The 25440-nt window shown below is 45.9% G+C and overlaps 1 protein-coding gene across 1 annotated transcript; it reads left to right on the forward strand.

The window, feature by feature from the left end:
- Positions 1-213: 213 nt before the first annotated feature.
- On the forward strand, positions 214-24982 carry OPTN (optineurin). Its single transcript, XM_056846872.1, has 13 exons — positions 214-379; positions 3301-3503; positions 6033-6200; positions 9763-9839; positions 10896-11033; positions 12357-12453; positions 16161-16276; positions 17558-17707; positions 18846-18939; positions 19972-20130; positions 21324-21454; positions 23120-23202; positions 24740-24982. The coding sequence occupies exons 1-13, from the start codon at positions 214-216 to the stop codon at positions 24856-24858; spliced, it is 1701 nt and encodes a 566-aa protein (XP_056702850.1). The 3' UTR covers positions 24859-24982.
- Positions 24983-25440: the final 458 nt, after the last annotated feature.

Raw genomic sequence — 25440 nt, forward strand, 5'->3', positions numbered from 1 at the left:
CAACAAGTCCTGTGTTTGGTGGATTCCAAGTCTTGAAAAGTTAAAGACCCGCTATTCTAACCAATTTAGGGTTTACGGTTAAACAAAAGAAGCAAGAAGTATAACGTCATATAACTTATGATATTAAGTTACTCACAGACACAATTTGGATAGTGGCCCATCAGACACGTATTGTAAGTGTATTTTCTTTTTTCTTTTGCAGAGATCATCACAATGTCCAAGAAGATGATCGGTTGCCCTACAGAAAACAAGCAATGCAATCAAACTGAGGTGGAAAATGGGCATCCCCCTCTCTCACCTCCTACTTGTGGCACAAATTCAGTGGAGGAGATGGTGCAGCAGATGAAAGAACTCATCACTGAGAATAATGAGCTGAAAGGTGAAAATTGTATGCAGTTTCTCTTTCTGGCCCTCAGCCTGTAGTGGTTTCTTTCTAAAGTAAACTTGCTGCTTCCTGGAACCTTCAGCAGTCCCCTCTGCCATGAAGATCGCTTGGTTTCCTTTCTCTCTCTCTGCTTAACTTCCCTAACCGGGTTGTTGTGATGATAAGGAAGGAGGAGCTGTATATGCCGCTCTGAGCTCCTTGGAGGAAGACCAGGATAAAAATGTACTAGACAGTCAGAGTAGCAGGAGCTGGTTGCTGTTTTGCCTATCACTGAGAGTAGTGCTTGTAAAATAGACGGTGCAAGGCTAAACACGGCTTGGAAAACATCCCTTCAGGCTATTGTGAAAGTTTTTGGTATGTAGGAAGTTGGCTTGGGTGACTCTCTCCCTCTTCTGGTGCAGATAGGAAAAGTCCTGGTCAATGCATGTTTTGAGGCGGGGTGACAGAAGGAACTACCCAGCTGAATTTTCAGCAGGTCCACAAGACCTTGCCAATTGCTGACACTTTTGCAAAGCATCAATAGTTTATTCCTCTCTTCCACTTTTGCCTTTATCTGCTTCCCCTAAAAAAGCTGATTGGCCGGCTGGCCAGAGCTGAGGCCTGGTGGCTCCCACCCACCCTTTTTCATTTTCAATGTAGGAACTGTAAGAAACTTGCTGTGGACAGAACATGCACTTGAGCCTTCAAGTGCCTTTTTAAAGGGGTAAGATAATTCTGACCTGACCTGGATGGCCCAAGCTAGCCCTATCTCATCAGATCTTGGAATCTAAGCATGGTCAGCCCTAGTTAGTATTTGGATGGGAGACCACCAAGGAATACCAGGGTCACTATGCAGAGGAAGGCAGTGGCAAACCACCTCTGTTGGTCTCTTGCCTTGAAAACCTCTTAATGGGTCTCCATAAGTTAGCTGTGACTTGATGGCACTTTACCCACACAAGATAATTCCAGGAGGGGAACGTTAATCAATAATTATCTGCTGTAGCAACTTGGAATCTCCATGTTCAGAGGCAGTATGCCTTTGATTTTGTGATTCAGGGCTGGATAGGGGTTTGCCTGCTGCACCCTGCTTGACTGGCCGCTATGAGAGATGGAATTCCAAATTAGATGACCCTGGTCTGATCCAGCAAGGGCATTTTGAAGCATTTCTCTGGATCACTGAACACAGGTGATTCATGCTCTGACCATTAATATCTTCAAAGTGTGCAGTCTTGCATTGTAAACCTAGACTTTGTGCTGGTCCATTGGCGGGGGATTTCTCATAAATAATAATAACAATCCCTGCAAACCTAAGTTACTGATGTAAAGGGTGCAACAGATTTCAGAGCCTCAAAAAATCCTACAAGAAGTTGCTGCTTCCAGTTGGGAGGCTGTTCTTCTGTGCCAGGAGAGGTCTGGTGGAGTGAAATGAGGAAGGCTTTTTAATTTGGGGGTTCAAGATAATGTTAAAAGTGTTGGAATCAGCCCTGACTTTCCAGCCGCATCATGTTAGCAAGGCCCCTCTTTACCTCTGTATATAAAAAGGGGCAGAACAAAAGTATCTGGCAGGGAGTGGCCTCCAGGGTTGGGTGGCAATTCCGTGGCATGCCTGGCCTCGCCAGAAGTAAACACAGTCAGGGTGGAGGCGACATCAGGCACCTCGGTCAGAGTTCAGAGGGGAGCACAATGAAGCATTCGAGGTTGGGTTTGGCAACAGGCAGGAGCCTGTCAGTGACAGCCATGGGAGGGGGGAGGTAAGCAAGAGAGGAAGCTCCAGGGGAGCTGACCTGATTGCCTGAAGGCTGTCTCTGGAAAGTGAAGGCTTTGCAGCATAGGGCAGTGGGTACCTCTGTTGCTAGAACCTGTGGAGAAAAGAGACTGGATTAGTGACCGTAAGGAAGGGTCATGAGCCATAATCTTCTCAGTGTAAAGATACTAATGAAGATAGTTCCTTAAAGCACATGAAGAGTGGGGTATCCTCTCCAGAAAAATTCCTGTGAGGTAGGTTAGGCTGAGTGAAAGTGACTGGCTCAGGGTCACCTGGCAAACACCCATGGCAGAGTGGGGATTTGAACCTGGGTCTCCCAGATCTTAGTCCAACACTCTTAACTGCAACAGCATGCTGTGTCTCACATAAATATTTACTTGATTCAGCATGTTGGGCTAAAAAAGAAAACCCCAAAAGGCCAGAGCACAAATGAAAACATGAACTAAATAAACAGATTTCTCCCACTATCTTAGGGCAATTACAGATGAAGTGCTTTGTGAGCATCAGATGTACTGAACTGGGCTGCTAGCATCCAGGTTCAAGATATTTGCTCATCCCAGGCATGGTACACCCTCCTTAGACCCACATGGTGGCAGCGTGCAGTGCATTGACTCCCTCCTCATTGTTCCATCCCAGGCAGTGGCTTGGCTGGAGAACAAGTCCTGCCAGCAGCTAGTGAGCCACACAGGAACTGTGTTGGCCCTGAGCTGTCCTACCTACTAGCTAGATCAGGGACCCAGTCCCAATGTAGCCTTCTATGCTACCTGATGGAAACATAGCTTTGGAGGATGGGTTTGTGGCCTGCAGGTGACATGGCTTCCAAATGCTTACCTTCAGTTATCTCAGTGACTGAACATGGCAACAAGATTTGTTTATAGGCATACTCAGACTCACCACAACTGCTTCTGTCAGGGAAGGAGTATTGAAAAGGAAGGGCCTAGAATATTGCATTGGGTTTTCCCAGCATGTGATTCCTAGTGCAGTAAAATTTGATCCAGAGAACTGGCATGGCACATTCAAATGGAAAACCAAGAACAAAAAAATCAGCTTTCCAAAGCAAACGTTGGTTTATGACTTCGTTCATGCTCTCTCTTTGTCTCCCCAATGTAATGTCATTTTGTGTGAGGTTGCGTTGGTATGCACCAGTGCTGTATTTCTCTGTGCCCTTCAGAAGCTATGAGGCAACGCAACCAAGCAATGAAGGAGCGCTTTGAAGAGCTTTCTGCGTGGAGGGAGAAACTGAAAGAAGACCGGGAGTTTTACGAATCCAAATTCAAGGAAGCTCGGCGCTGCTTGGCAGACAAATGTGTTGAAAATGATATGCTTAAAAAACAACTCCGAACTCTTGAAGAAAGAGAGGAAGGGTTCACAAATGTAAGTAAAAATGAGGGGTATGTGTGTTGCATATTGCGTGCATCAAGAAAAATGGAATTAGATAGTCAGCCTTCTTTTATCACGTGTTCGTTTTGTTTACAAAAATGACCAGGGCTACAGACAGTTTATTGTTGAAAGGCAAAATTTATACAATGACATAATGTATGGTCAGTAATATATTTATTTTTCAGTGTTTTTTTTTTTTACTAGATCCATATGAGAACTGTAAACATTAACAAGGGAGTTTTGTTCCTTTGTCTTCCTTGCCATTTGTAAATGTGATACTGAGGATGAGAAGGTTCCATATTTTTCTTTGCTAAGAGCCTCAACCTCAAGTTTCAGCCTCAGAGGAGGATTTTCTCTTGGACTGGAGCCCCTACAGCAGGCCATGTTCTACTATTACATGGGCTGAAGCATATGACAATGAGTGTTGGGTGCCTTCAGAAGGCTTCACATCGTCACTCAGTATTGTATTTCTGTGGCGGGGAGTGAGGCAATCTTTTGCCTCAGGCACTCAACTGAACTGGGTTGGCCCTGCCCAACAAGCTGAATATATAGCTGAACAGCCTTATTTATTTCTTTATTTAGGACATTTCTGTGCTGCCTCTCTGGTGTCCTGCCTTTGATATCAGGCCTAGAATCATAGTTAAAAACTAGCTACTGCCTGTGCATTTGGGGCTAGATTCCAGATTCTGCTGGGAGATGCCTCCTTCTGTTTTCTGTAGCCTGCACCACTCAGTACAAGGCAGCTCCTGAATCCGCAACTCCAGGAGAAGGAGCACAATTTGCCACAGTAGCAGAAAGATTACATGGGGTGAAAACTCATGGTCGCTTTATCCTCCTTTATTTCCTGTTTCAGCCAGGATTCAGCCAGGATCAAATGCGTGCATTTTCGCCGAACGTGCGTTCGATCCTGGCTAAAATAGGGAATAAAGGAGTCTAAAGCGACCATGTATTTTTGCCCATGGTTTCCTCATAAAACGTAGGTTACCAACCTCCATGTGGTGCCTGAAGATTTCCCAACATTGCAACTGGGAGGGCAGGTATTGGTTCCCCGGGAGAGGATCTCTGTTTTGGAGGTATTTGGTCTCTGTGGTATTTTACCCTGCTGGGGGCTGTCATCTACCCCAAACTTTGCCCTCCCCAGACTCCATCCCAAAATCCACCTCAAAAACTCCTGGAATTTCCAACCAGGAGCTGGCAACCCTAAGACCAAGCCACTCCTGATGGCTATAGCCTCTGTGCTGTGTGGTGCTGGACTGCTTTCTGTCTGTTTTTTTCCCACCCTTCCAAGGCTGAGACTGTACTGCTCTGTTTGTATGGTACCCAGCTACCACTGGGCCATACTGCTAGCATTGTTTTTGCTGTACTCGCCTGATTGTTGGCAGCTTTCCGTACTCTGCCCTACCCCAAATTTATCCAGTGTTGCAAAGGGGGAGGGGAATTGAGGGGGTCAGCAGGGGGAGCCTATACCATGTACATGCATGTGCCTGCTTTTCTGTGTCTAAATGCTGCATTAAAAGGAAATGAATTAGATCTCAGTACAAACCCTCACTTAACATCTCCAAAGATTTCCTGCCACAGACTAGCTGCCCTGCTTCTTTAAGGAAATCTTTATTAATTAAGCCATATTAAGAAGAAAAGCTTGACAGGATTCAGAAGAACGTGCTGTCGAATTGCAACCTACTCAGGGCGACTCCATCCATGGGGCACTCCAGTCAAGAGATGAGCAGAGATGGTTTTCCTTCTTCCACATAGCAATCCCAGTCTTCCTTTGTGGTCTCCCATTCTAGTACTGACCGTGGCCATTCCTGCTTAGCTTCCAAGCTCTGAGGAGCTTGGGCTAAGCTGGGCTATTCAAACTGCTTGACAGGATTTAGTGCCTGGTATAATAGTGGGATCCGTGTATTGTTTAAGAAGAAGAGTTGGTTTTTATATGCCAACTTTCTCTACCACTTAAGGAAGAATCACACCAGCTTACAATCATCTTCCCTTCCCCTCCCCACAGCAGACACCCTGTGAGGTAGGTGGGGCTGAGAGAACTGTGACTAGCCCAAGGTCACCCAGCTGGCTTCATGTGGAGGAGTGTGTAAACAAACCCAGTTCACCCAATTCGCCTCCGCCGCTCATGTGGAGTAGTAGGGAATCAAACCGGGTTCTCCAGATCAGAGTCCACCGCTGCAAACCACCACTCTTAACCACACCACCACGCTGGCTCTCCAAGCCTGTTTTAAATGCTATCAAGTAACATTTCAGTGTACCCTTTATTGCCTCTTTCTGCAGTAACATATAGGCTTGGGTTAGTGTTTTAGGCACGGTTCACACATTACATTTTTTTTTTAATGCCTGAACCTGTAACGTATGGATGAGATAAAAGTATGTTTGGGAATACAAGTGCACTCATCAGGGAACCAGAGTTGACTGCAGTTCCATTTTGGTGTTTAATGTCTTCGGAGGCCCCAGTTCATTGCTTCTGTAACGTAGGGCTGGTCTTGCTTAACTGCATTTTGTGGTTGCTTCTCCCCTTAGGAATACACAGTTTCTCAGAAGGAAATGACCCAAAAACTGGAGCAGGTGAAGGGGCAGGTGACAAAGCTCCAGGCGGAGAAGGCTGATCTGGTGGCCATCATTTCGGAGCTGCAACTGAAGCTGAACAGCGCAACCACCGAAGACTCGTTTGTTGAGATCAGGATGCACGTAAGCAGTAGTGGGCACTTGTGTGAGATGCGATCCATCGGGTGTTATAGGTGTTACCCTCCCAACAAACCTGAAATTAAGAGCCATAGAGTCTCAGCTTAAACTTCGGTCTTGGCAGTGGGGTGGCTCTGTTTTGGTCAGGTTTAAGCCTGCCTCCAAGTGCCACTTTTCTGGTAGCTTGGAGACTCACATAAGAACACGTGAAACTGCCTTACACTGAATGAGACCATCAATCTATCAAGGTCAGCATTGTCTACTCAGACTGAAGCAGCTCTCTAGGGCCTTAGGCAGAAGTCTTTCACATCACCTACCACCTGATCCTTTTAACTGGAGATGCCTGGAATTGAACCTGGGACCTTCTGCATGCCAAGCAGATGCTCTGCCACTGAGCCATTGCCCCTCCCCTCAGTCTCACTACAAGGACTGCCCTGCACCATAATGTTGTTTTCTTTTTTCTTTTTCTGCACCTCTGCAGCTTTCTCCTGGATGATGGAGATGCAGGCTGGAGTTGCATGGAAATCTGCAGGCTTCTCTCCCTCTCTCCCTTTCTGCCTCATGTGTGACTCTGAAATAAATCACTTTTCCATTCCTGGCAAACTCAGTTTGTCATTTTGTCCAAATATCAAACTATATTCCGGCGCCTCCAAGCCAGGATTCCAAACAACAGTTTAGTCCTGGCTTAGAATCCTGGCTGGGAGGGAGGGTAACAAATCATGGCTGGGACAAGTTATGAACTATGGTTTGATGCAAATGTGGAAGTGAATAAAATGCAAGTCACAAACAAGGGGAGAAGGGAAGGGACATGTACACCTTGGGTGCAGTAAGGAGGCAAATTCTTGCTGCTGCTCATATTGGGAAGGCTAGAACTGGATTGACTCAGGTGGACGGATCCAATATTGCAAACCCTTCACTCCTCACTCAATTCTCAAAATACAGCACTTATTAAAAATAATAGTTAACCAGAACAATAAAGCAATATAAAGGGGAAGAGAGAATGAATTTAGTGTAGCGGGGTCAGCTTGGAAGCGTCTGCTCTGTTTTCAATCCAAGTGTAGCTTTTGTGGTTGAGTTCTGGGGAAACAAAAACCAACTCTGCAAGTTTGCAGGGGAAGCTGTTTGTGGATGACTGAGGGACCTTCCTAAGAGTTCACTGTATATTATGCCAGTCTTTACCCAGTGATTGCTGACAAACGGTTTAGAGAAAGTAAGGCGTGCTGCCTTTCTGTGAGACACACAGAACCGACATTCTGTCTAGCCACCCCCCCAGCTTTTCATAAAGAAAAAAAAAAGTCTTGAAAGACACAAGATTCCACATCTTGATATTCTGCTGCCATCGGTCTGGTTTTTGTATGCAATGCGTTTGCCTTTTAACTGCTAAGGAATGCTGATTTTATTACGGATCTTCACCAGCCACCAGGGGGTTGAATGATAGTAAAACACACTTCTTCTTTCCAGACCACAGGGCTGTGTACCCTTGATCATTTCTGCTTGCGGAGGAGCTTTCCCCTGACGTAGGAGAACAGATCTATAGGGATCCAGTCCACTGTTTGGAAATATATATACTTCCCCCCAGTGGGAACACACGAGGTAGTGGTCTCTGCTTTAGAAAATGTCAGACTCCAAAGGACAGACCGAAGCAAGTGTGCATGCTTGCATTCAAAAGCTTCAACTCCACCCTCTTCTTCAGTGTTTCCCATAAAACAGCATTCTGCTCCGTAAAAGCAGTTCTTCCTTTGCTGAAGATCTCCACTTTAGAAATCTCTTGTTTTCTTTTGCCTCGTTTCTCTGGTTGGTACTACTCGAACTGCACAGCCTGTAGCGCTCTCTTACTCCTCACCCAAATATCCTGGTCACTTACACACAGTTTGTTTGCTCTGGCTTGGATACTATTGGGAAGCAGGCTCCCTCCACTTCTCCACAACATCATGGGGCTTCTGGGCACCTGCTGGGCTTTCCCTGTCTTTCCCACGGTCTTTCCCAAACTTGCTTTGCTGTGATGTCTGTTCATCCCATCCCAAACCCAACCCATATCGTTTCCCCTGCCCCAGTACACTGCATGGCGACTATTTCCCTGCCTATCACCTGCAAGCTTTTTTTTTAAAAAAAGAAGAGATTGAATATTGATAGTTATAGTATTATAATATTATAACAGCATGGCTAATTGGTTCTTTAAATGCCTAGTTTTCATTTTTTTTAAAGTAAGACTCTAACCCCTTTTGTTGCAGAGGTATGCCTTTCCCCCTTCTATAAAACAAAAGTGCATTAGCACCTTAAATACTAATAACAAATATTTTAAAACAGCTTTTGTGAGTCACAGCTGACTTCTTCAAGTATGATCTAGTGGTTCATGAAATATCATGTTTCAATAAATGTTGTTACTCTTTAAGGTGCCACTGGACTTGTTTTTTATTTTGCAACTATAGACTAACATGGCTACTCCTTTTCAGTTTCCACTTCTGTCTCTGCTCTGAGTCTCTGTGAGAAAAGTGGGCTATGAATGAAGTAAATAAACAAAAGGGGCTTCTTTTTAATTAAAGCTGGGAATTCAGAGAATCAAGCAGATGTCTTGTTCTGACATTAATATTAAATGCAGATTTTTTTAAAAAAATGGCAGGGATGAATGACTGCCACAGAAGATTGGGGCAGTGAAAATGCTGGAAAACCTACCATGTGGAAATTCTGCTGCCACTGTATTGTATCAGCAGCCACGACAACAACATGGAAACCACACAAGCCCATCCCTGTGTGAAAAACTCCCTAGTTGTTTAGTGTTAATTTCTTGTGAGAGTTAATTATCATTCAGAGTAAGCTGCTGGTTTTTTTTAGGCGAATATCTGTTTTTAACCTTATTTATTAATTTTAAAAAGAACATTTATAACCTGCCTTTTCCTTGTGGTACAAGGCAGCTTACAATTCTAAATGAAACTATCTATTAACTCCACCCCCAAGGCAATGCCTGCAGCTGGCAAATAAAACATCTTTACGGTGCCTCTGAAAAACTTCGAAGGATACCACCCTCCTCAGGGAGCCTATTCCTTAAAGTGAGAGCCACTCTTGAAAAGGAACAGCCTCTGGTAAGGGTCAGATAGGAAACTTGAAGTGTGTGCACAACCAGAATGTGGCAACTTAGAGGACTCCTGAGTAAGATATTTTTGAAAAACTTACTGTGCCCAGAGACCTGATGGCTACCTCTCTAAATCTGGCAGACCACATCTTTCCCGGCCAATTGCTTTTCGCAATGGTTTTAATTCTGTTTGTTTCTATAATGAAGGTTCAGGGAGGACAAGTAGGATGGAATTGACTAAAATATGAGGGTTCTGGCTTAATTTTATCTATTTATTTATTAGATTTATATCCCGCCCCTCTCCTACCAATAGCAATGTGGATTGGAATTTATTTTAAAATGTAAATGTTAACAATGCTGACTTTGTTCCAGTTATTATTGAAATAGTACCTTCAGTGCATATTGTCTTTGCTGGTGAATGGGATGGATTAGCTTCAAAAAACTGATTCCCTTTCAGGGTGCTTGATTGAAAGTTATGTTTGTTTTAATTTTCCACAGGACGGAGAAGTAAGTGGAGCTTTGAAAGAAAATCCAGAGCTGAATGGCAAGAAAAACGGGGACTCGCCCACCTACATGTAAGCAGAGGTCTTGTCTTCTCCCTAATACCTAGTTTTATTTTGTGTTATCGTTTCTCTATTAGAAAAAGTATTTAAAATCATAGTTCAGCAGCAAGTAACATAATGCCATTGATAGCAATCTTCATGTGACCTCCTTTGGAATTCAGCCAAAGCTGTAGAATTCCTTTGCCTGGCACAGCTTGGGGATTGGGGCAGTTCCCATTGTGAATAGATTAATTGTTCCTTTGTCCGACACACTTGGACCAATCCTGCGAGTTGCTGTTTCAGAATATCAGCTCACAGAATCCAGGGCTCGAGAGCCTGCTTCATTTTCAAGCTCCGTGTGGTTTCTAAGGCCATTCTTTTCCCCAGTACAAATTCATTCCCTTAATCCTTTCTACATCTAGCTGTCATTCTACAGACTGTTACCCATTCTGATCTGTTGAAGGAGAAGGTTGGATTAAGTCTAAAGAGGGGAAAAAATTGCAGTGGAAAGAACACCCTCTCCTCCTTCCTAATAGAAAAGAGAGTTTGCAGTTTTGCCCCATTCAGATCAATTCATGCGTTGCTCTTTATTAGCTGAGTGTGGATTCCATTCTAGGTAGAAGGTCTGTGGGGGTCTCCTCTCCTCCGCCAGTGTCGCCTTCCACTACCGCTGCTGCCCAGTAGCTACCCTTCAAGGATTCCTACGCCCCCATCACCCTTGGAACTGCCTGTTCTCTTTTGCTGATGTGGCCATTGATTCCTGAAGGAGGGGTGGATGCATCTTCTTCTGGTGTCTCAGCAGTGACCATTCCTCCAGGTGACTCTGCTAGGAGTTTAGCCTCTTGAAAACATCTAAACTCCTTACAGTATTGCTCTCAGCTTTGCGACACACATAGACCCCTTCACCACATTAAGATGTCCATCCGGCGGCCTAAATTTTCACTTTAAAATGGCACAGGCATTGAGACACGAGACCCTCACTGCTGCTTCTACAGAGGAACTGCGGGCTATATTTGAATTGGAAGTACTTGTTCAGCAAGGAACTGTGTCTTGTATTGGAATAACCAGTCCTGTTGTGTTCCATCAAAGGAGGAGCAGGTCTGCAGATGAAACAAAAGCCTGTTTGGAGTCTGAAGAGTTAACTGTCAGCCAGCTTTTTCATTGCTTCAGGAATGAGACTAAAGAGAGGGAAGCATTGGAAAAGGAACTTCAGGAGCACAAAGACCGGTATTATTAGTAGACTAAATAATAAACTGTGGTGGGTACATAGATATGGCTTGCTCTCAGACCTAAAACTAGAATGTTAACAATACTCTTGACGATTCCAGGCACTTCCCTAATGATTTCTGTGCAGTAACCCTTTAGGGTTGTTAAAACGCAGAGTGCAAGTAGATGTTAGGGATTTCTACTTCATGCTTTTGTAGCACAAGATTTTCTTGCTATTGTTCCCATACCAGCTGTTTGTTCTTATTTATATTGATCAGTGGTGCCAACCTAAGCTGAGTTACCCCCCTTCTAAGTCCAGTGAAGAAATGGCACTGGAGAGCCACCATGTCCAGTTGCTGTAGAGCACCATGTCTGCAGTGATATTCAACCTATGAAGTCTTTTGTGAACACAACAACAAAAGCTGACCCTTTCCATCTAGAATGCTAATAAACTGGAGAAGCAACTCTGCGTTGAGGCAAACACCTCAGGATATTTAGCTGTCACTAAAGTAGAGTTAAGAACATAAGAAGAGCCCTGCTGGATCAGACCACTGGTCCATCTAGTCCAGCATCCTATCTCAGGCAGTGGCTGACCAGTTACTCTGAAGGGTCAACAGGGCAGAGAGGCTGAGGCCTTCTCTTGATGCCGCCTCCTGACACTGGAATTCAGAGGTTTACTGCATCTCAGTGTGGAAGTTCCGTTTAGTCACCTGGGCTAATAGCCACTGATAACACCTGTCCTCCATGGATCTATTTAATCTCCTTTTAAAACAGTCTGTGCCTTACATCCTCTGGCAGTGAATTCCAAATTTTAATCACTTGTTATGTAAAGAAGTATTTCCTTTCTTCTGTTCCAGGGCCACAAATTAAGTGATCTAGTAGTGAATAAAAATGGGTTATGTCATTTGGGAGCCCTGTGGCGCAGAGTGGTAAGCTGCAGTACTGCAGTCCAAGCTCTGCTCATGACCTGAGTTGATCCCAACGGAAGTTGGTTTCAGGTAGCCGGCTCAAGGTTGACTCAGCCTTCCATCCTTCCGAGGTTGGTAAAATGAGTACCCAGCTTGCTGGGGGTAAAGGGAAGATGACTGGGGAAGGCACTGGCAAACCACCCCGTAAACAAAGTCTACCTAGTAAATGTCGGGATGTGACGTCACCCCATGGGTCAGAAATGACCCAATGCTTGCACAGGGGACGTTTACCTTTTTTATGTCATTTGGGTCATGCAGAAGGGCTGGGGAAGATACAAACTTTACATTTTCATAGCTCTTCTTGTTGCAAATCCGTGGCAACACCATTGAAATACTAACATGTTTTAAACTGGAACCGGCTTCTTGCATTTCATAGGTTGCTGAGGACAGAGAAGAAAGCAGACGATCGTTTGGAAAGAGGCACTCAGACAGAACAAGAGGAGGAAGACAACACAGAAGCCAGAGCAGAGAGTGTAAGTAGCACTTTTGGGTTCCCACGCTGTGACAAGTGTTCTCATTGGCAGTTTTTGTGTAGATCCATCATTCCTTCTGCTGGGATCTGTGAATGCTTGCGGTGTCCTCTAATGGAGCACTTTTTCTTCGGTCTCTCAGCTCATTCACTCACATCCAACCGCTGATCAGTGCCAGTACTGATCTCATGCATTGTGATCCAAGAATGTTTCATTGTGACCTTCTGGGTGATGCTGCAGTTTTTTCCTCTGAGCAAACCTGAGGAGCAGAGGGGTCTGGCCTCCTAGAACTCCCAGTGGCAGCACCTGCCACATTTCACCCATGCTCCAAATTACCCACCCTTGCCAATGTAGACACTGAATGATGGAGGGGAAAGAAGTCAACATGGATCCCTTCCAGGTCAGGACCCTTGCGATGGATAAGAGTCATTTGGCAGGCCTCTCCTTAATTAATAGCAACAATCATGTAGGGCTTTTTGAACACTCAAAGCGCTCCGTGTTCTTTATCTCCGTCATAATTGCCTGTGTACAATCAGTATTATTACCTCTGTATCCATACCTTAAGACAGGGTAAAGCCTCGAAGTTAGGCAGAAGATTGTGGAGGCAGCAGTCTGTAAGAGAACTATACCCCCACACACACACACACACACACACACTCTTCTGTCTCCTAGAGCCTGTTCCTTAGAAGCAGTTTGGTGGTTGACTGTTGGCCCAACTAGACATGATGGGCATCCCTGGGTTCAATGCCGCCATTCTAAAAAGAGAAGTCCCAGCCAGAAACTCACTTTAAATGACTGGAGGGCTGATTCTGGTCAGGACCACCATGACATAGGGGGAGGAGGGGATCCTGCCTACCCCAATATTTTTCCTCCCTAAAACAGCATGGGGGGCATTATTTGCCTGCACGTGCCCCCCCTCCCAGTGTTACTTTGAGCAGGAAAAGCAGTGCTGGCTGGGAGGAGGCAGGATGCCCTCCTCCTCTGCACTGTGGTGGTCTCAACCAGAATTGGGGCCCCATGGAATAGTTTAATATGACTTCCTGGCTGGGAACTCACTTTTTAAAATGGCGGTGTGTCCCTGGGGTGAGCCTGGAGACACCTGAAACATGTCAGTGGGGCCTAGTTCTGGTTGCCATGAAAGCTTTGAGGAGGTCAGTTAAGGGATTTGGTATTTGATCCAGCCGTGTTCTAGCAGATAGAAGTGTGGTGAAAGTGCCTGACCTAACCAGTTTACCCCCTTCTGAGCCCAGGGATTTCAGTGGATGTATAAGGGTGTAAATCTGGTTTTGTGTGTGTGTGAGAAGTGCTGTCAGGTCACAGCTGAGTTATGGCGACCCTGTAGGGTTTTCAAGGCAAGAGACTAACAGAGATGGTTTGCTGTTGCCTTCCTGTAAACAGCGACCCCAGCATTCCTTAGTGGTCTCCCATCCAATTACTAACCAGGGCTGACCCTGCTGAGCTTCTGAGATCTGATGAGAGCAGGCGAGCCTGGTTGCTGACAGTCTAATCCCGTGATGGCGAACCTATGGCACGCGTGCCATTTCCGGCACGCGTCGCCCTCTCTGCTGGCACGCACGGCTCAGCTGGGCGGCGGGGCCCCTGCCCTCCCAGCCGCCAGCTTTGAACTGCTCTGCGCTGCCTGCAGGCAGCACGGAGCAGTTCAAAGGCCCCGCCCCCTTCCCTGGACTCTCCGCCACCCAGCCTTTCCCCTCTCCCCCCCTCCCCGGCCGAAAACCCCTTTGCAGAGCGCAGAGGCGGCTGCCGCCCTCCAGCCCCCTTCTCCCTCTCCCTCCCCCAGCCAAAAAACCGTTTGCGGGCGCACGAGGCAGCTGTCCCCCTCCAGCCCCCTTCTCCCTTTCCCTCCCCCCCTCCCTGGCCAAAAACCGCTTTGCAGAGCGCAGAGGCGGCTGCCGCCCTCCAGCCCCCTTCTCCCTCTCCCCCTCCCTGGCCAAAAACCCCTTTGCAGGGCACACGAGGTGGCTGCCATCTTCCAGCCTCCCTCTCCCTCCCCCAGCCAAAAACCCTCTTGCAGGGCGCACGAGGCGGCGGCTGTCTTCCAGCCCCCTTCTCTCCCTCCCCCCCTCCCTGGCCAAAAACCCTTTGCAGGGCGCACGAGGCGGCTGCCGCCCTCCAGCCCCCTTCTCCCTCCCCTCCCCCCTCCTCCTCCTCCCTCCCCCTCCCCAGCCAAAAACCCTTTGCAGGGCGCACGAGGCGGCTGTCGTCCTCCAGCCCCCTTCTCCCTCCCCCCTCCCTCCCCCTTCCCCCTCCCTCCCCCTTCCCCCTCCTCCCTCCCCATCCCCAGCCAGAAACCCTTTGCAGGGCGCACGAGGCGGCTGTCGTCCCCCTCCCCCCTCCCCCCTCCCCTCCTCCCTCCCCCCTCCCCAGCCAAAAACCCTTTGCAGGGCGCACGAGGCAGCTGTCGTCCTCCAGCCCCCTTCTCCCTCTCCCTCCCCCTCCCCTCCTCCCCGGCCAAAAAACCCTTTGCAGGGCGCACGAGGCGGCTGTCGTCCTCCAGCCCCCTTCTCCCTCTCCCTCCCCCCCTTCCTGGCCAAAAAACCCTTTGCAGGGCGCAGGAGGCGGCTGCCGCCTCGCGAGCCGGCCCTCCAGTCCCCTTCCCTTTCTCCCTCGGTGCCTTCCATGGGAAAAAACCCTTTTCCTGGGTCGCAAGGCAGCTGCCCTGCAGCCCCCTTTCCCCTCTCCCTTCAAAACCCCTTTCCTGGGCGCGCAAGGTGGCAGCGCGCCGGCCCAGAAGCCTCATTCTCCCCCCCCCCCCCCGCCAGAAGCCCCTTTCCTCAGCTTGCGAGGCTGCAGCTGCCTCTCATGCTGGCCCAGAAGCCCCCTTCCCCACCAAAACCCCCTTTCCTTGGCGCACGAGGTGGCTGCCGCCCTACTCACCAGCCCAGAAGCCCCCTTCCTTCCCTGGCCAGAAAGCTCTTCCTTCCTTTCTTCCTTTCCTTTTCCTCCCTCCGTCCCTCCCTGAAAACATTCCTGATTCCAGCAAATGCCTGCTAGGTCTCTCCAGGACTTCCTCAAGAATGGAGAATACAGCCCTCCCACAACTGGTAGACTGCCTCTGAATGTGAAGGTACCACTATGGATGTCTGGTTCCCATCTATATTAGGTCTAATGCAGTTTTTGTTCTAATGCAGTTTTTGCAGGCAGCGTGGAGCAGTTCAAAGGCCCTGCCCCCTTCCCTGGACTCCCCGCTGCCCAGCAGGGAGTCCAGGGAAGTTGTTTTTTCTAAGCTAAAACCTCAGTATTCAGGTTAAATTGCCATGTTGGCACTTTGCAATAAATAAGTGGGTTTGGGGTTGCAGTTTGGGCACTCGGTCTCTAAAAGGTTCGCCATCACTGGTCTAATCCATCGCCTTAATCCTACCCTTCTCCCACCTAAACAGAATTATCTTGTTTCAAGCCAGGAACAGATGTTTAATTTACCAGAAGCGGCTTGCCTCAAGCCAGCAAAACCACTTATGTGTATTCTGCCTCTGCTGCTCACGAGAGCCTCTCTTTTCTAATGGTTGAGCGAGCCAAGTTGTCTAATCACAGACAGACTGTCGCATTAGCAATTTGCTACTCTCAATATGCTTTCCTAACTTGTTCTGAAAAAGAGGACAAAAAATACAACACAAGGGATATGTAAACAATAATGGACTTGAAATATCAATGGGGGAATCTTATTAACTGTTTGAACTGTCGGTTTCTTGCAGGTGGGTAATGAAGTAGAAACTCTAAACCTTCAAGTTTCTGCCTTGTTCAAAGAACTTCAGGAGACGCATGCCAAGTTGACAGAAGCTGAGGTGATCCAGAAGAAGCTGCAAGAAAAGTAAGAATGATGTTAGAGTGTTTATTTACTGTGTTTCTGTACTGTTTTTTTCAATAAAACAAGCCAATTATATCTCTCCTCTCCCTTTCCCATTATTCTCTCCCCCTTTGCCAGCTTAATGTTTTAGCCTCTCCTCCCTGGATGAGAGGTCTTTTGTGTCCTGAGGGCCAAGCAGGAAGGAGCCATGTGCTGCTCTGCCTCAGGTGGCAAAATGGCATTTGTTTGGATGGGGGCTCTTTAGCCCCTGCTCCAGGACAAGGGGTCTTGAATATCCCGGGTTTGAGATAAAGCCTCACCAAAGGGTTGGGAGCAGGTAACCAATTTCTAGGGAAGGTACAACCTTCTCTCCAGCCAGTTTCCTATGAATATTTTTCTCTTTCTTCCTGCTGCTTAATAACAACACAGGCAGCGGTGTGTTGGGTTGATACGTCCTGTGGACACAGTGACTCTTGCTTCCTCTCTGGCTGACATCCAAAGAGCTCATCTGGGCATGCCCAAGGTCTAGCACTTACAGTTCTGGTACCTGTGTGGAGGAAGGAAGAACCCTTTGGGTCAGGGCTGACGTAGAGCTCACAGCAGTCCTGGAGGTGGGGCATGGGTGGAGCCCAGTAGTTTCCGATGGTCCAAAGACATAGCCCAGAACACAAGATGCATATTCTCTGAAGGTTCTTTTTTTAAAATTGGGAGGGGGGACTGGCCTTGCCCCCTTGCTTTTGTGGCAGCTGATGCAAGAGCAAAGGTCTTGCTAGATGATGGAAGAAATGGGACAGATGGTGAGAAGTAGGTGCTAACTAGATTACCTTGGGTGAATGTTTTATTAGGAGCCATGGGAGAAGAAGGCCCTGATTTCCATCACAGAATGAACTGAAGTCTGAATGTAGAGGGGTAATAAAAAGGGTGGATCTCTTTCTCAGAGCATCTCCACTTTATGTGGTGATTGGTTTGCCAGGGGTGCATCAGTGTTGGATTGGTGCTTCCTGTAGGAATTGGGTAAATCCTTATGAAGATACTGTTGTTTAAGGATGGTGGTCTATCTGCGCCTGGGGCAGGGTGGTCCTGATTTAACCAGGGTTTATTGACGTGGGTGCTTAAAGATACAGGTCTGTCTTTCACTGTTCATGCGTTTGCTATCGCAAACAGCAGAGGTCTCCAGTGCAAATGCAACTGTTGAAGAGGAGGCGGAATTCTATAGTGATATTTATGAGTGGATGTTCTGTGATGATTCGTGCTGAGAGAAATGAATGCTGTGAAAAGACGTGTGCCACTGTCTCCTTTGCTCAGGTGCCAGGTGCTTGAAAGGAAACACTGCACCAGTGTAGGAGATTTGGATGAAAAGCAACAGCTGCTGTATACAATTAAGAAGCTGGAACTTCAGGTGGAGAGCATGCAGTCAGAGATTAAGCTGGAACAAGCCAAAACCAATGAGGAGAAGTAAGTCTGGGCCCAGAAACTGGACTTCGAAATGTGTTTGTCACCTCAGGACTCCACTTTCATCCCTGGGCATGTCAAGGCCTCCTTAGAGAAGCATATGACAAGGATTTTTCCATCCTACCTTTAATCTCCCCCTCTTTCTGGTTCAGTTCAGATGATCATACCCACAGTGGTTAAGAAAGCTTAACTGCAGTTTGTGATTTTGCCTGAGCTGGCAAATCATAGTTTGTGATCAGCCAGCAAATCAGATTTAGAAACGATGGTGTTGAGTGGCTTTGCAACAGGGAAAAGAAAACCACTTCTTTTTTTAAATCACCTTTATCTTATGTGTTTCAATTTTTGTTTTGTTGTGTACAAGCATTTACATTCTCTCACTGCTTGTTCTCTGGTCATGCTCTCCCAATAGTCTATTTATTCCACTGGTCCTGTCTTCCTTTCTGTACCCAAAGTTTTATTTTCCGTTTCACATTTCTGTCCTTTGACTAACAGGTCCATATGTTTAGAATACCTGACTATGGAGATCAAGACTATACCCTTCTCAGACTTTGAAAGTAATGCCTAACTTATTTATGTGATCTTTTGCTGCATGCCTGTCTCTCTTCCTGTGATATCTTTCCTTATTTAAAATATTAACTAATCTTGTGTGTTCATTTTATACAGGTCCTACATTCTTTAAGTATTTTGAAGTCATCATTATCATCTAGTTTTCTGTTGTTGGAATGACCATATATTAGTTATATGTTGTGTGAACAGCCACAAGGGGGGCTCTTCATATATTATATTGTTTAGGTGTACCCCTTTTTTTCAGTGTACACCTAAGGGTTGGGACAAACCAGTATGCTTTATCTGAGAGCTCAGATTGTCTGTGGTGCCTGGTTGAACACATGCTCAGAAGGCAAACATTATGTGGCTGCAGCGTAATGTGTAAAACACTCCAAAAACAGACATGCTTTGTGAATATGTTTGCCTTTAAAATGAACATCAACACTTTTTTTTCCTTTTAGGTTGGTTTCTGTTTACCCTTGACAAAATGCTAGACTGTTAGAAAAGGAGAGAATAAAAATGAAAGTTGCCCATTTCAAACAAATCATTGTAAAAGAGATGGTACTTCATGCCTTATTGTCTTGTCTTCCCCCAGAGTCATGTTTAATAAGTTGCAGGAGGCCTACAGCAAGCTCCTCCCTGAGCTGACCAATGCCTTGCAAGCAGCTGAAGACCTGAAAGCCAAGGAGGTGAGCTGCTGCACAGAGAGGAATCCTACTGAAGTATAAAGAGGGGAGCAGCAGATTTCATTGTGACATTACAGTGCAATCCTGTGTGGAGTTACTCCAGTCTACTTCTGTTGGTTTCAATGGAGTTAGACCGGAGTAGCTCCACATAAGATTTCAATGTTTGTTCCAAAAAGTATGCCAAGAACAGCTGTCTTAATGCACGTGGAATACCTGAAATTTTGAATGTTACATAGATGTGTCAGAGAAAAGAATCCAGGCGCAACTTTCTCTTTAACATCTGGCTTTCACACACAACACACATCTGTCAATGGGGTGACAGATGGCTGCAACATCTGTCACCCCATTGATCACCAGGGTTGATTCGGCTGATCTGGCTGGCTAGGCGGGTGTCCCCTACCTCCCTCACTGCTCCCGAAGCTGCGCGCTCGGTGGAAGAGGACGACCATCTGGCTTTCTTTGTGCAGGTGGGCTCCTTTATGCAGGGCCTTTCCTCCAATCTGCAGTGGTCCACTCCATAAATAGTTGCACTTTGGGAGCTGTTCATTGCTCTGGGTGGAGTTCTTTGAGTATATCTTGCTGCTGTGCAAAGAAAGGGGAAAACTTGGGTGCAGTGTTTCAGTGGTGATTTTTGGACTTAATAACCATGGATAAAATTTTCATTTTAGTTTTCAACATAACGTTTGTCAAGTCAGGCAGCAGCCATAATACTTAGCAATAACCCCTCATTAATTTGGCTTCTTCCCCTCATTAATTTGGCACATTTCTTTCTCAAGAAGCATATTTTCAGGCAGATTGGGAGCAGGAGGGATGGCTGGGTACCATTTGGGTGGAGGCCAGCGTATTCCCTAGCCTGAATTAGTGGAGACATTTGGCTGTATTCTCCTCCTAATAATTATTTTCAAGGCAAGCAAAGTGGTTAGACTGCGGCGCAACCCAAAACCTTGGGCAGAATTTGGGTTGTGGAAGCTGACGGGTGTGTTTTGAGCCACTTGACTTCAGAGGACGTTTCCGATTTCCCTTCACTTGCTGCAGGCCGAGAGGGTGGACAAGGCTGTGGCCGAGGAACTGACACAGAAGCTGGAGCTGGCCGAGAAAGCGCTGGCTGCCAAACAGCTCCAGATAGACCAGATGAAGCAGACCGTCGCCAAGCAGGAGGAAGAACTGGAGACGGTGGCAGTCCTCCGGGCTCAGGTTTGGCCCCCATCTGTGTGGTTAAATGCCGGCTCAGGCTATACGCAGAGCTCTCCCTTCGCCATGGGATCCACCGATACGTTCCACTAGTGGAAGCACCTTCCTCTAGCGGAAGGCACCTTCCATCAGGACAAAGCAGTTCCACTACAGGGATGGTTCCCTAGGAGCTAATCTGCCAGGGGTAATTCTGGTGCTCAGGCGAGCTTCTTGCATGCCACTGTCAGTGTAATATGTTGCTGTAAAGTCGCCAGTAATAAAGCCGAGAATGTCTCTTTCCAAATAGCACCAGGCTGTGTCTTGTGTTGGGGCATAGTGTGGATGCCATGCTTGGATTCTGAAGCAGTATGGTGTAGTGGTTAAAGTGACCACTGGCTGGTCTTGGAAGAGTCACTCTTTCTCGGCCTCACCTGTCTCAGAGGGCTATTGTGGGGATAAGCTAGAGGAGAGGACACCTGAACTCTTTGGAGGAATACAAATGTGTGTGTGAATGAGAGAGAGAGCTTTCCATTGCCTGTCACTCCTTCCCTGTATAACCCACTCGCTAGCCATTGGAATTCGTGCAGACTGTGCCTCTGTGAAGCAGGAAATGAGAACGCTGAGTCTTGCTGACCACTAGAAACAAATGTTTAGGCCTCTGATGCTCAGGTTTCTGGTGTATCCTTAAAATTAAAGCTCAAGGCTCTCAGGAAGGAAATAAATGTTTTCTCAATAGGTCCCCATGAGGAACATTGCTTTAATGTCCACTTAACATATGCAAACCTACGGCTGAAAAGCAGAATTAATTTTTTTTTTTGTCTAGAATGGACACAATAGCAGACAACGGTGCAACGGACACCTAGCGACTTGATTACTTGCATGCTTGAGCCCGGCACTTAACCTGCTTGGCACAGGTGGTTGGAAGTCTGCTTGCCAAGCCAGGAAACTCACTCGTTGGCTTTGTGCAAGTCATTGTCCCTCAGCGGCCTGTTCCCAACAGGTTTGTGGTGCAGAGGAAACATTTTAACCTGCTATGACTTAACTATTACATAGAGCGGGGAAACATATTAGCATAATAGCTATGATCTTATGGATACTGGCAATGGAGTATATCCCCATTGAGTTCAATGGGATTTTACTTCTGTGTAAGTGTGCAGAGGCATGGGCTGCTTGTGGGCCTTTATGATAAACGTGATTTGTTATTGTTTTCTGCTCAGATGGAGGTGTATTGTTCTGACTTCCATGCTGAAAGAGCAGCTCGGGAAAAAATCCATGAGGAAAAATCGCAGTTAGCTGTGCAGTTAGCCTACCTGCTGTCTGAGAAACAAGGCCGTGAAGGTCTCGGCAGGTAAGCAGTGGGTAAGGGAAAGTAGTTCAGTGTGGTTGGTTGTAACTGCTGGAGGAAAATGTGATTGCTCTATTATGTATTTTTAAACATTCCTCAGGGAGAACTTCTCCCATCCTAAAACCAATCTGACAGTGGTTCCAGCAAAATGGTTAAGACTGAGAGGTATGAACTGGAAATATTCTGGTTCAAATGTCTCCTTGGCCATGAGGTCACCAGCAGTGCCATCCTAAGCAAAGTTACATCCTTCTAAACCCATTGAGTTTACCCAGAGAGCCAGCATAGTGTAAGTGGTTAAGAGCAGTGGTTTGGAGCAGTGGATTCTAATCTGGAGAACCGGGTTTGATTCCCCATTCCTTCACATTAGTGGTGGATGCTAATCCGGTCCGGGTTGGTTTCCCCACTCCTACACATGAAGCCAGCTGGGTGACCTTAAGCTAGTCACAGTTCTCTTAGAGCTGTCTCAGCCCCCCTACCTCACAGGGTGTCAGTTGTGGGGAGGAGAAGGGAAGGTGATTGTAAGCCGGTTTGATTCTTCCTTAAGTGGTAGAGAAAGTTGGCATATAAAAACAAACTCCTAGTCCTCCTCGACTTCAGCTCCATAATTCTTCTTAAGATTGCACTGTAAATAGCCTGATATTACAGCAATTACACTGGTTACCAATCCATTCCCAAGCCCAGTTCAAGATGTTTTAAGCTTTACATGGCTTGAGATCAGGGTGTCTGAAGGATTGTCTTCTCCCATGAGTTCCTTCTCAGAAATTAAGATCACAGGAGGAGGCTCTTGTGACTGGCCCATCAATCAAAGAAGCTTGTTTGGTTGGCACAGGAGAAGAGGGACTTTTCATTAGTGGCCCCATGATTATGGAACAGCCTCCCTAGGAAGGTGTGCCTAGCCCCTTCACTTTCAATCTTTAGTAAGCAGTTGAAGACAGTTTTATTTATGACGGTATTTGGTTAAGTTTATTAGCAGTCCTGAATTGTGATTTTAAATCTTGTTTTTTTATGTTTTAAATTTGTTTTATTTTATGTGTTTTATCTATGTTGTAAGCCACTTTAAGCTCTGTAAGAAAGAAGGATGGCTAATAAATGTTTTAACTAAATAAATACTAGAGTAACAAGTGCTCTTTAGTTTCCCGTTTGATCTTGAAAATCCCAGCATAAAAAAAAAGTTGGAACTCCATTCTGGAATCTCCAGTCTGCCATGGAAGATTGCTAGGTGATCTTGGGCCAGTCACACACACTGAGCCTAGCCTACCTCACAGGGTTGTTGTGAGGATTAAATAGAGGAGAGGAGAATGATGGAGGCCACTTTGGGTCCCCATTGGGGGGAAAGGTGGGGTATAAATGTAGTAAATAAATAAATATGGCGGGGAGGAGCAGCCATGATTGGCAGTATAGGTTAAGAAAATGGTGCAGAGAGAAGGCTTAACCACCCCTCCTCACATTGCAGGGTCCTGGGCTGAATTGAGCTCCTGTGCACTAGAAAACTGAATTAAAAAAAAAATGTTGGTCCAGACACCAAATTCCTAGTGTGTTTCTGGTTTCACCTAACAACTCCCAGCACCAATGACTCACTCTTTTGTCAGTGCTAAGCTTATTAGAACCAAATATCTGTGTGCGGAAACAGAGAGAGTGATATTTCCTTTTTTTATTTGTTCTCTTCAGGAATTCCTTGGCAGAATTGCAGACTCGCCATGGGGCTAGAATTCCCTCAGGTCAGGATAACTTAGCTGATTTTAACCAAGAAGGTAAGAATAAAAGAATGGGTGTGTGCTGTCCTGACGTATGATCGTGTGTGTGTATAGAGAGAATGGTTTTCAATCACCCTGTGAAATACCACAGCTAGTAGAATGGAAAGTCTTGCAGAAAGCCTCATGGCCAAGGATTGTCCAACACAGAATTAGACTTCTTAAGCCCCACTGGACTCTTAATTCATTAAAATGCATATTTGTTGCCTCTCCATGCTCCCTCCCCAGCTCCAGGTTGGAGTTTCTGTGTTGGATTGTGGCTTCATTGTCTTGTACATCATTTTTCAGTCTTCAATTACTTATTTTTTCTATACAATTGCAAACCAAATTAGCGTATATGAGATTTGAGAACAGAGAGGACTGTTGTTCATATCAAAATGTCTCACAAGTATATCAGGAGAGGGAAAAAAGAAGTAAATCTCTCTGATGTGCTGTATCTTACATTTTGTAATTTAGCATTATGTGGAGATATCCTCTTCCTTTTCACCCTCTCCTCAGCTTAAACCCAAACCTCTAACAGGAAGAATAAAAATAAAAAAGAATAAACAACAAGAAGAATAAAATCATACATTTCTTTCAATATGTGAAATGTTTTGTGAGCCATTGCTCATTAATCCTTTTTCCCCATTATCATTGGAAACGTTATAAAGAATTACCACATGTGCAGATTAATGCTGCCTCCGTGAGGACATTGTCGTTTTAAATGATGTTTGTTTTATTTTAACAGTATATTATATGAATTTAACTGTGTAATGTTGTTATAAGCTTCTCTGAGCCCAACCTGTCTGGATAGAGCAGCCTAAAAATCCAATAAATTATTATTTTTATTATGAATCATTCAACTCTCCCTGCACCTGTATCTCCCTAGTTTTATAGCTGGGCAGGGATCTGAAGGCAGATTTTTCCTAACTTCAGAACTATCCACTAACCCTTGTTTTGGATATCACTTCTAGCCCGGTTTTGGTGCTCACAGAAGCATCACTATATATGAGCTGTACTATATGAGTAATGTTTGGAAGGCAAGGCAGTGAACAAGTAAATGGATCTTTATCTATGCAATAAAGGTGAATGCTGATGAATGCACGGTGGAGGGGGAAATGCTTACCTTACATGCGGGTAGCAGCTCTGTCTCATGGGCCTTCTGGACACTGAGCTCTGAGCTGGCTCTCTTGCTCTCCACCCTTCTATCCCTCCGCCTCCTTGTTTAAAGAGGTCTCAGCCCCATTGGAGACTCCCCAGCCATGGATACCCAATAGCCTGCATCTATTCAGGTTGCCAGGTGCCAACTGGACATCACAGCTGTCTGTAAATCTTTATATGGGGAGATGCAGCAGCTTCCAGCCTATCTCCCTGAACCATCCTTCAGAATCCCAGTAGGGCTTTATGCCCAATGTTTGGAAATATTATTAGACTGTCTGGGGAAACTTTCAACGAGAGGATCTGACCTAACCCTCCTGGTCAACAGCCATTAAGATTTCTGTCTTCCATATTTTTCCAAATCACGTTATTCTTAAAAGTGAAAAATCTGTCCCTGCAGAAACAGAAGATCAGGTCTGGCAGCAGAGGAATATCCCAATACATTCTTGCCCAAAGTGTGGAGTGATTGTTCCTGATATAGACACGCTTCAGATACATGTTATGGACTGCATCATCTAAGCTCTGTCCTCAGAAATGCACATAAACAAGAACTGCACTTTAGAAGCAAATGTATCCACCACAACGACAACCTTTTAATAGAGAGAGCATAATCTTTGGAAACTGATCTGCACTTTTTCCTATTGATTTCAGAAGGGTGTATTTGGCCCCTTTTTATTTTTAGATATTTGTACTGGTTATTTTGCTTGGGGGTGGGAAGAGCTATTTTTGTTAAAAGCTGTTATGTCTCTCTTCAACCAGTCGGAGTCTAATTCATTGGAGCTAAGGATTCTTGGTCACATAATGAGATGACAAGAGTCACTGGAAAAAACAGTCATGCTAGGAAAAGTTGAGGGCAGCAAGAAAAGTGGCAGACCCAACAAGAGATGGATTGACTCAATAAAGGAAGCCACAGCCTTCAGTTTGCAAGATCTGAGCAAGGCTGTCAAAGATAGGACATTTTGGAGGACTTTCATTCATAGGGTCGCCATGAGTCGGAAGCGACTTGATGGCACTTAACACACACAAGGATTCTACCGCTAATAATGACCACTTGAACTATAATACTTTAGAGAACAAGAAACTTTGTTCTACTGAGTATAT

This window comes from Euleptes europaea, chromosome 3 (assembly GCF_029931775.1).
Source record: "Euleptes europaea isolate rEulEur1 chromosome 3, rEulEur1.hap1, whole genome shotgun sequence".
Classification (NCBI taxonomy): domain Eukaryota; kingdom Metazoa; phylum Chordata; class Lepidosauria; order Squamata; family Sphaerodactylidae; genus Euleptes; species Euleptes europaea.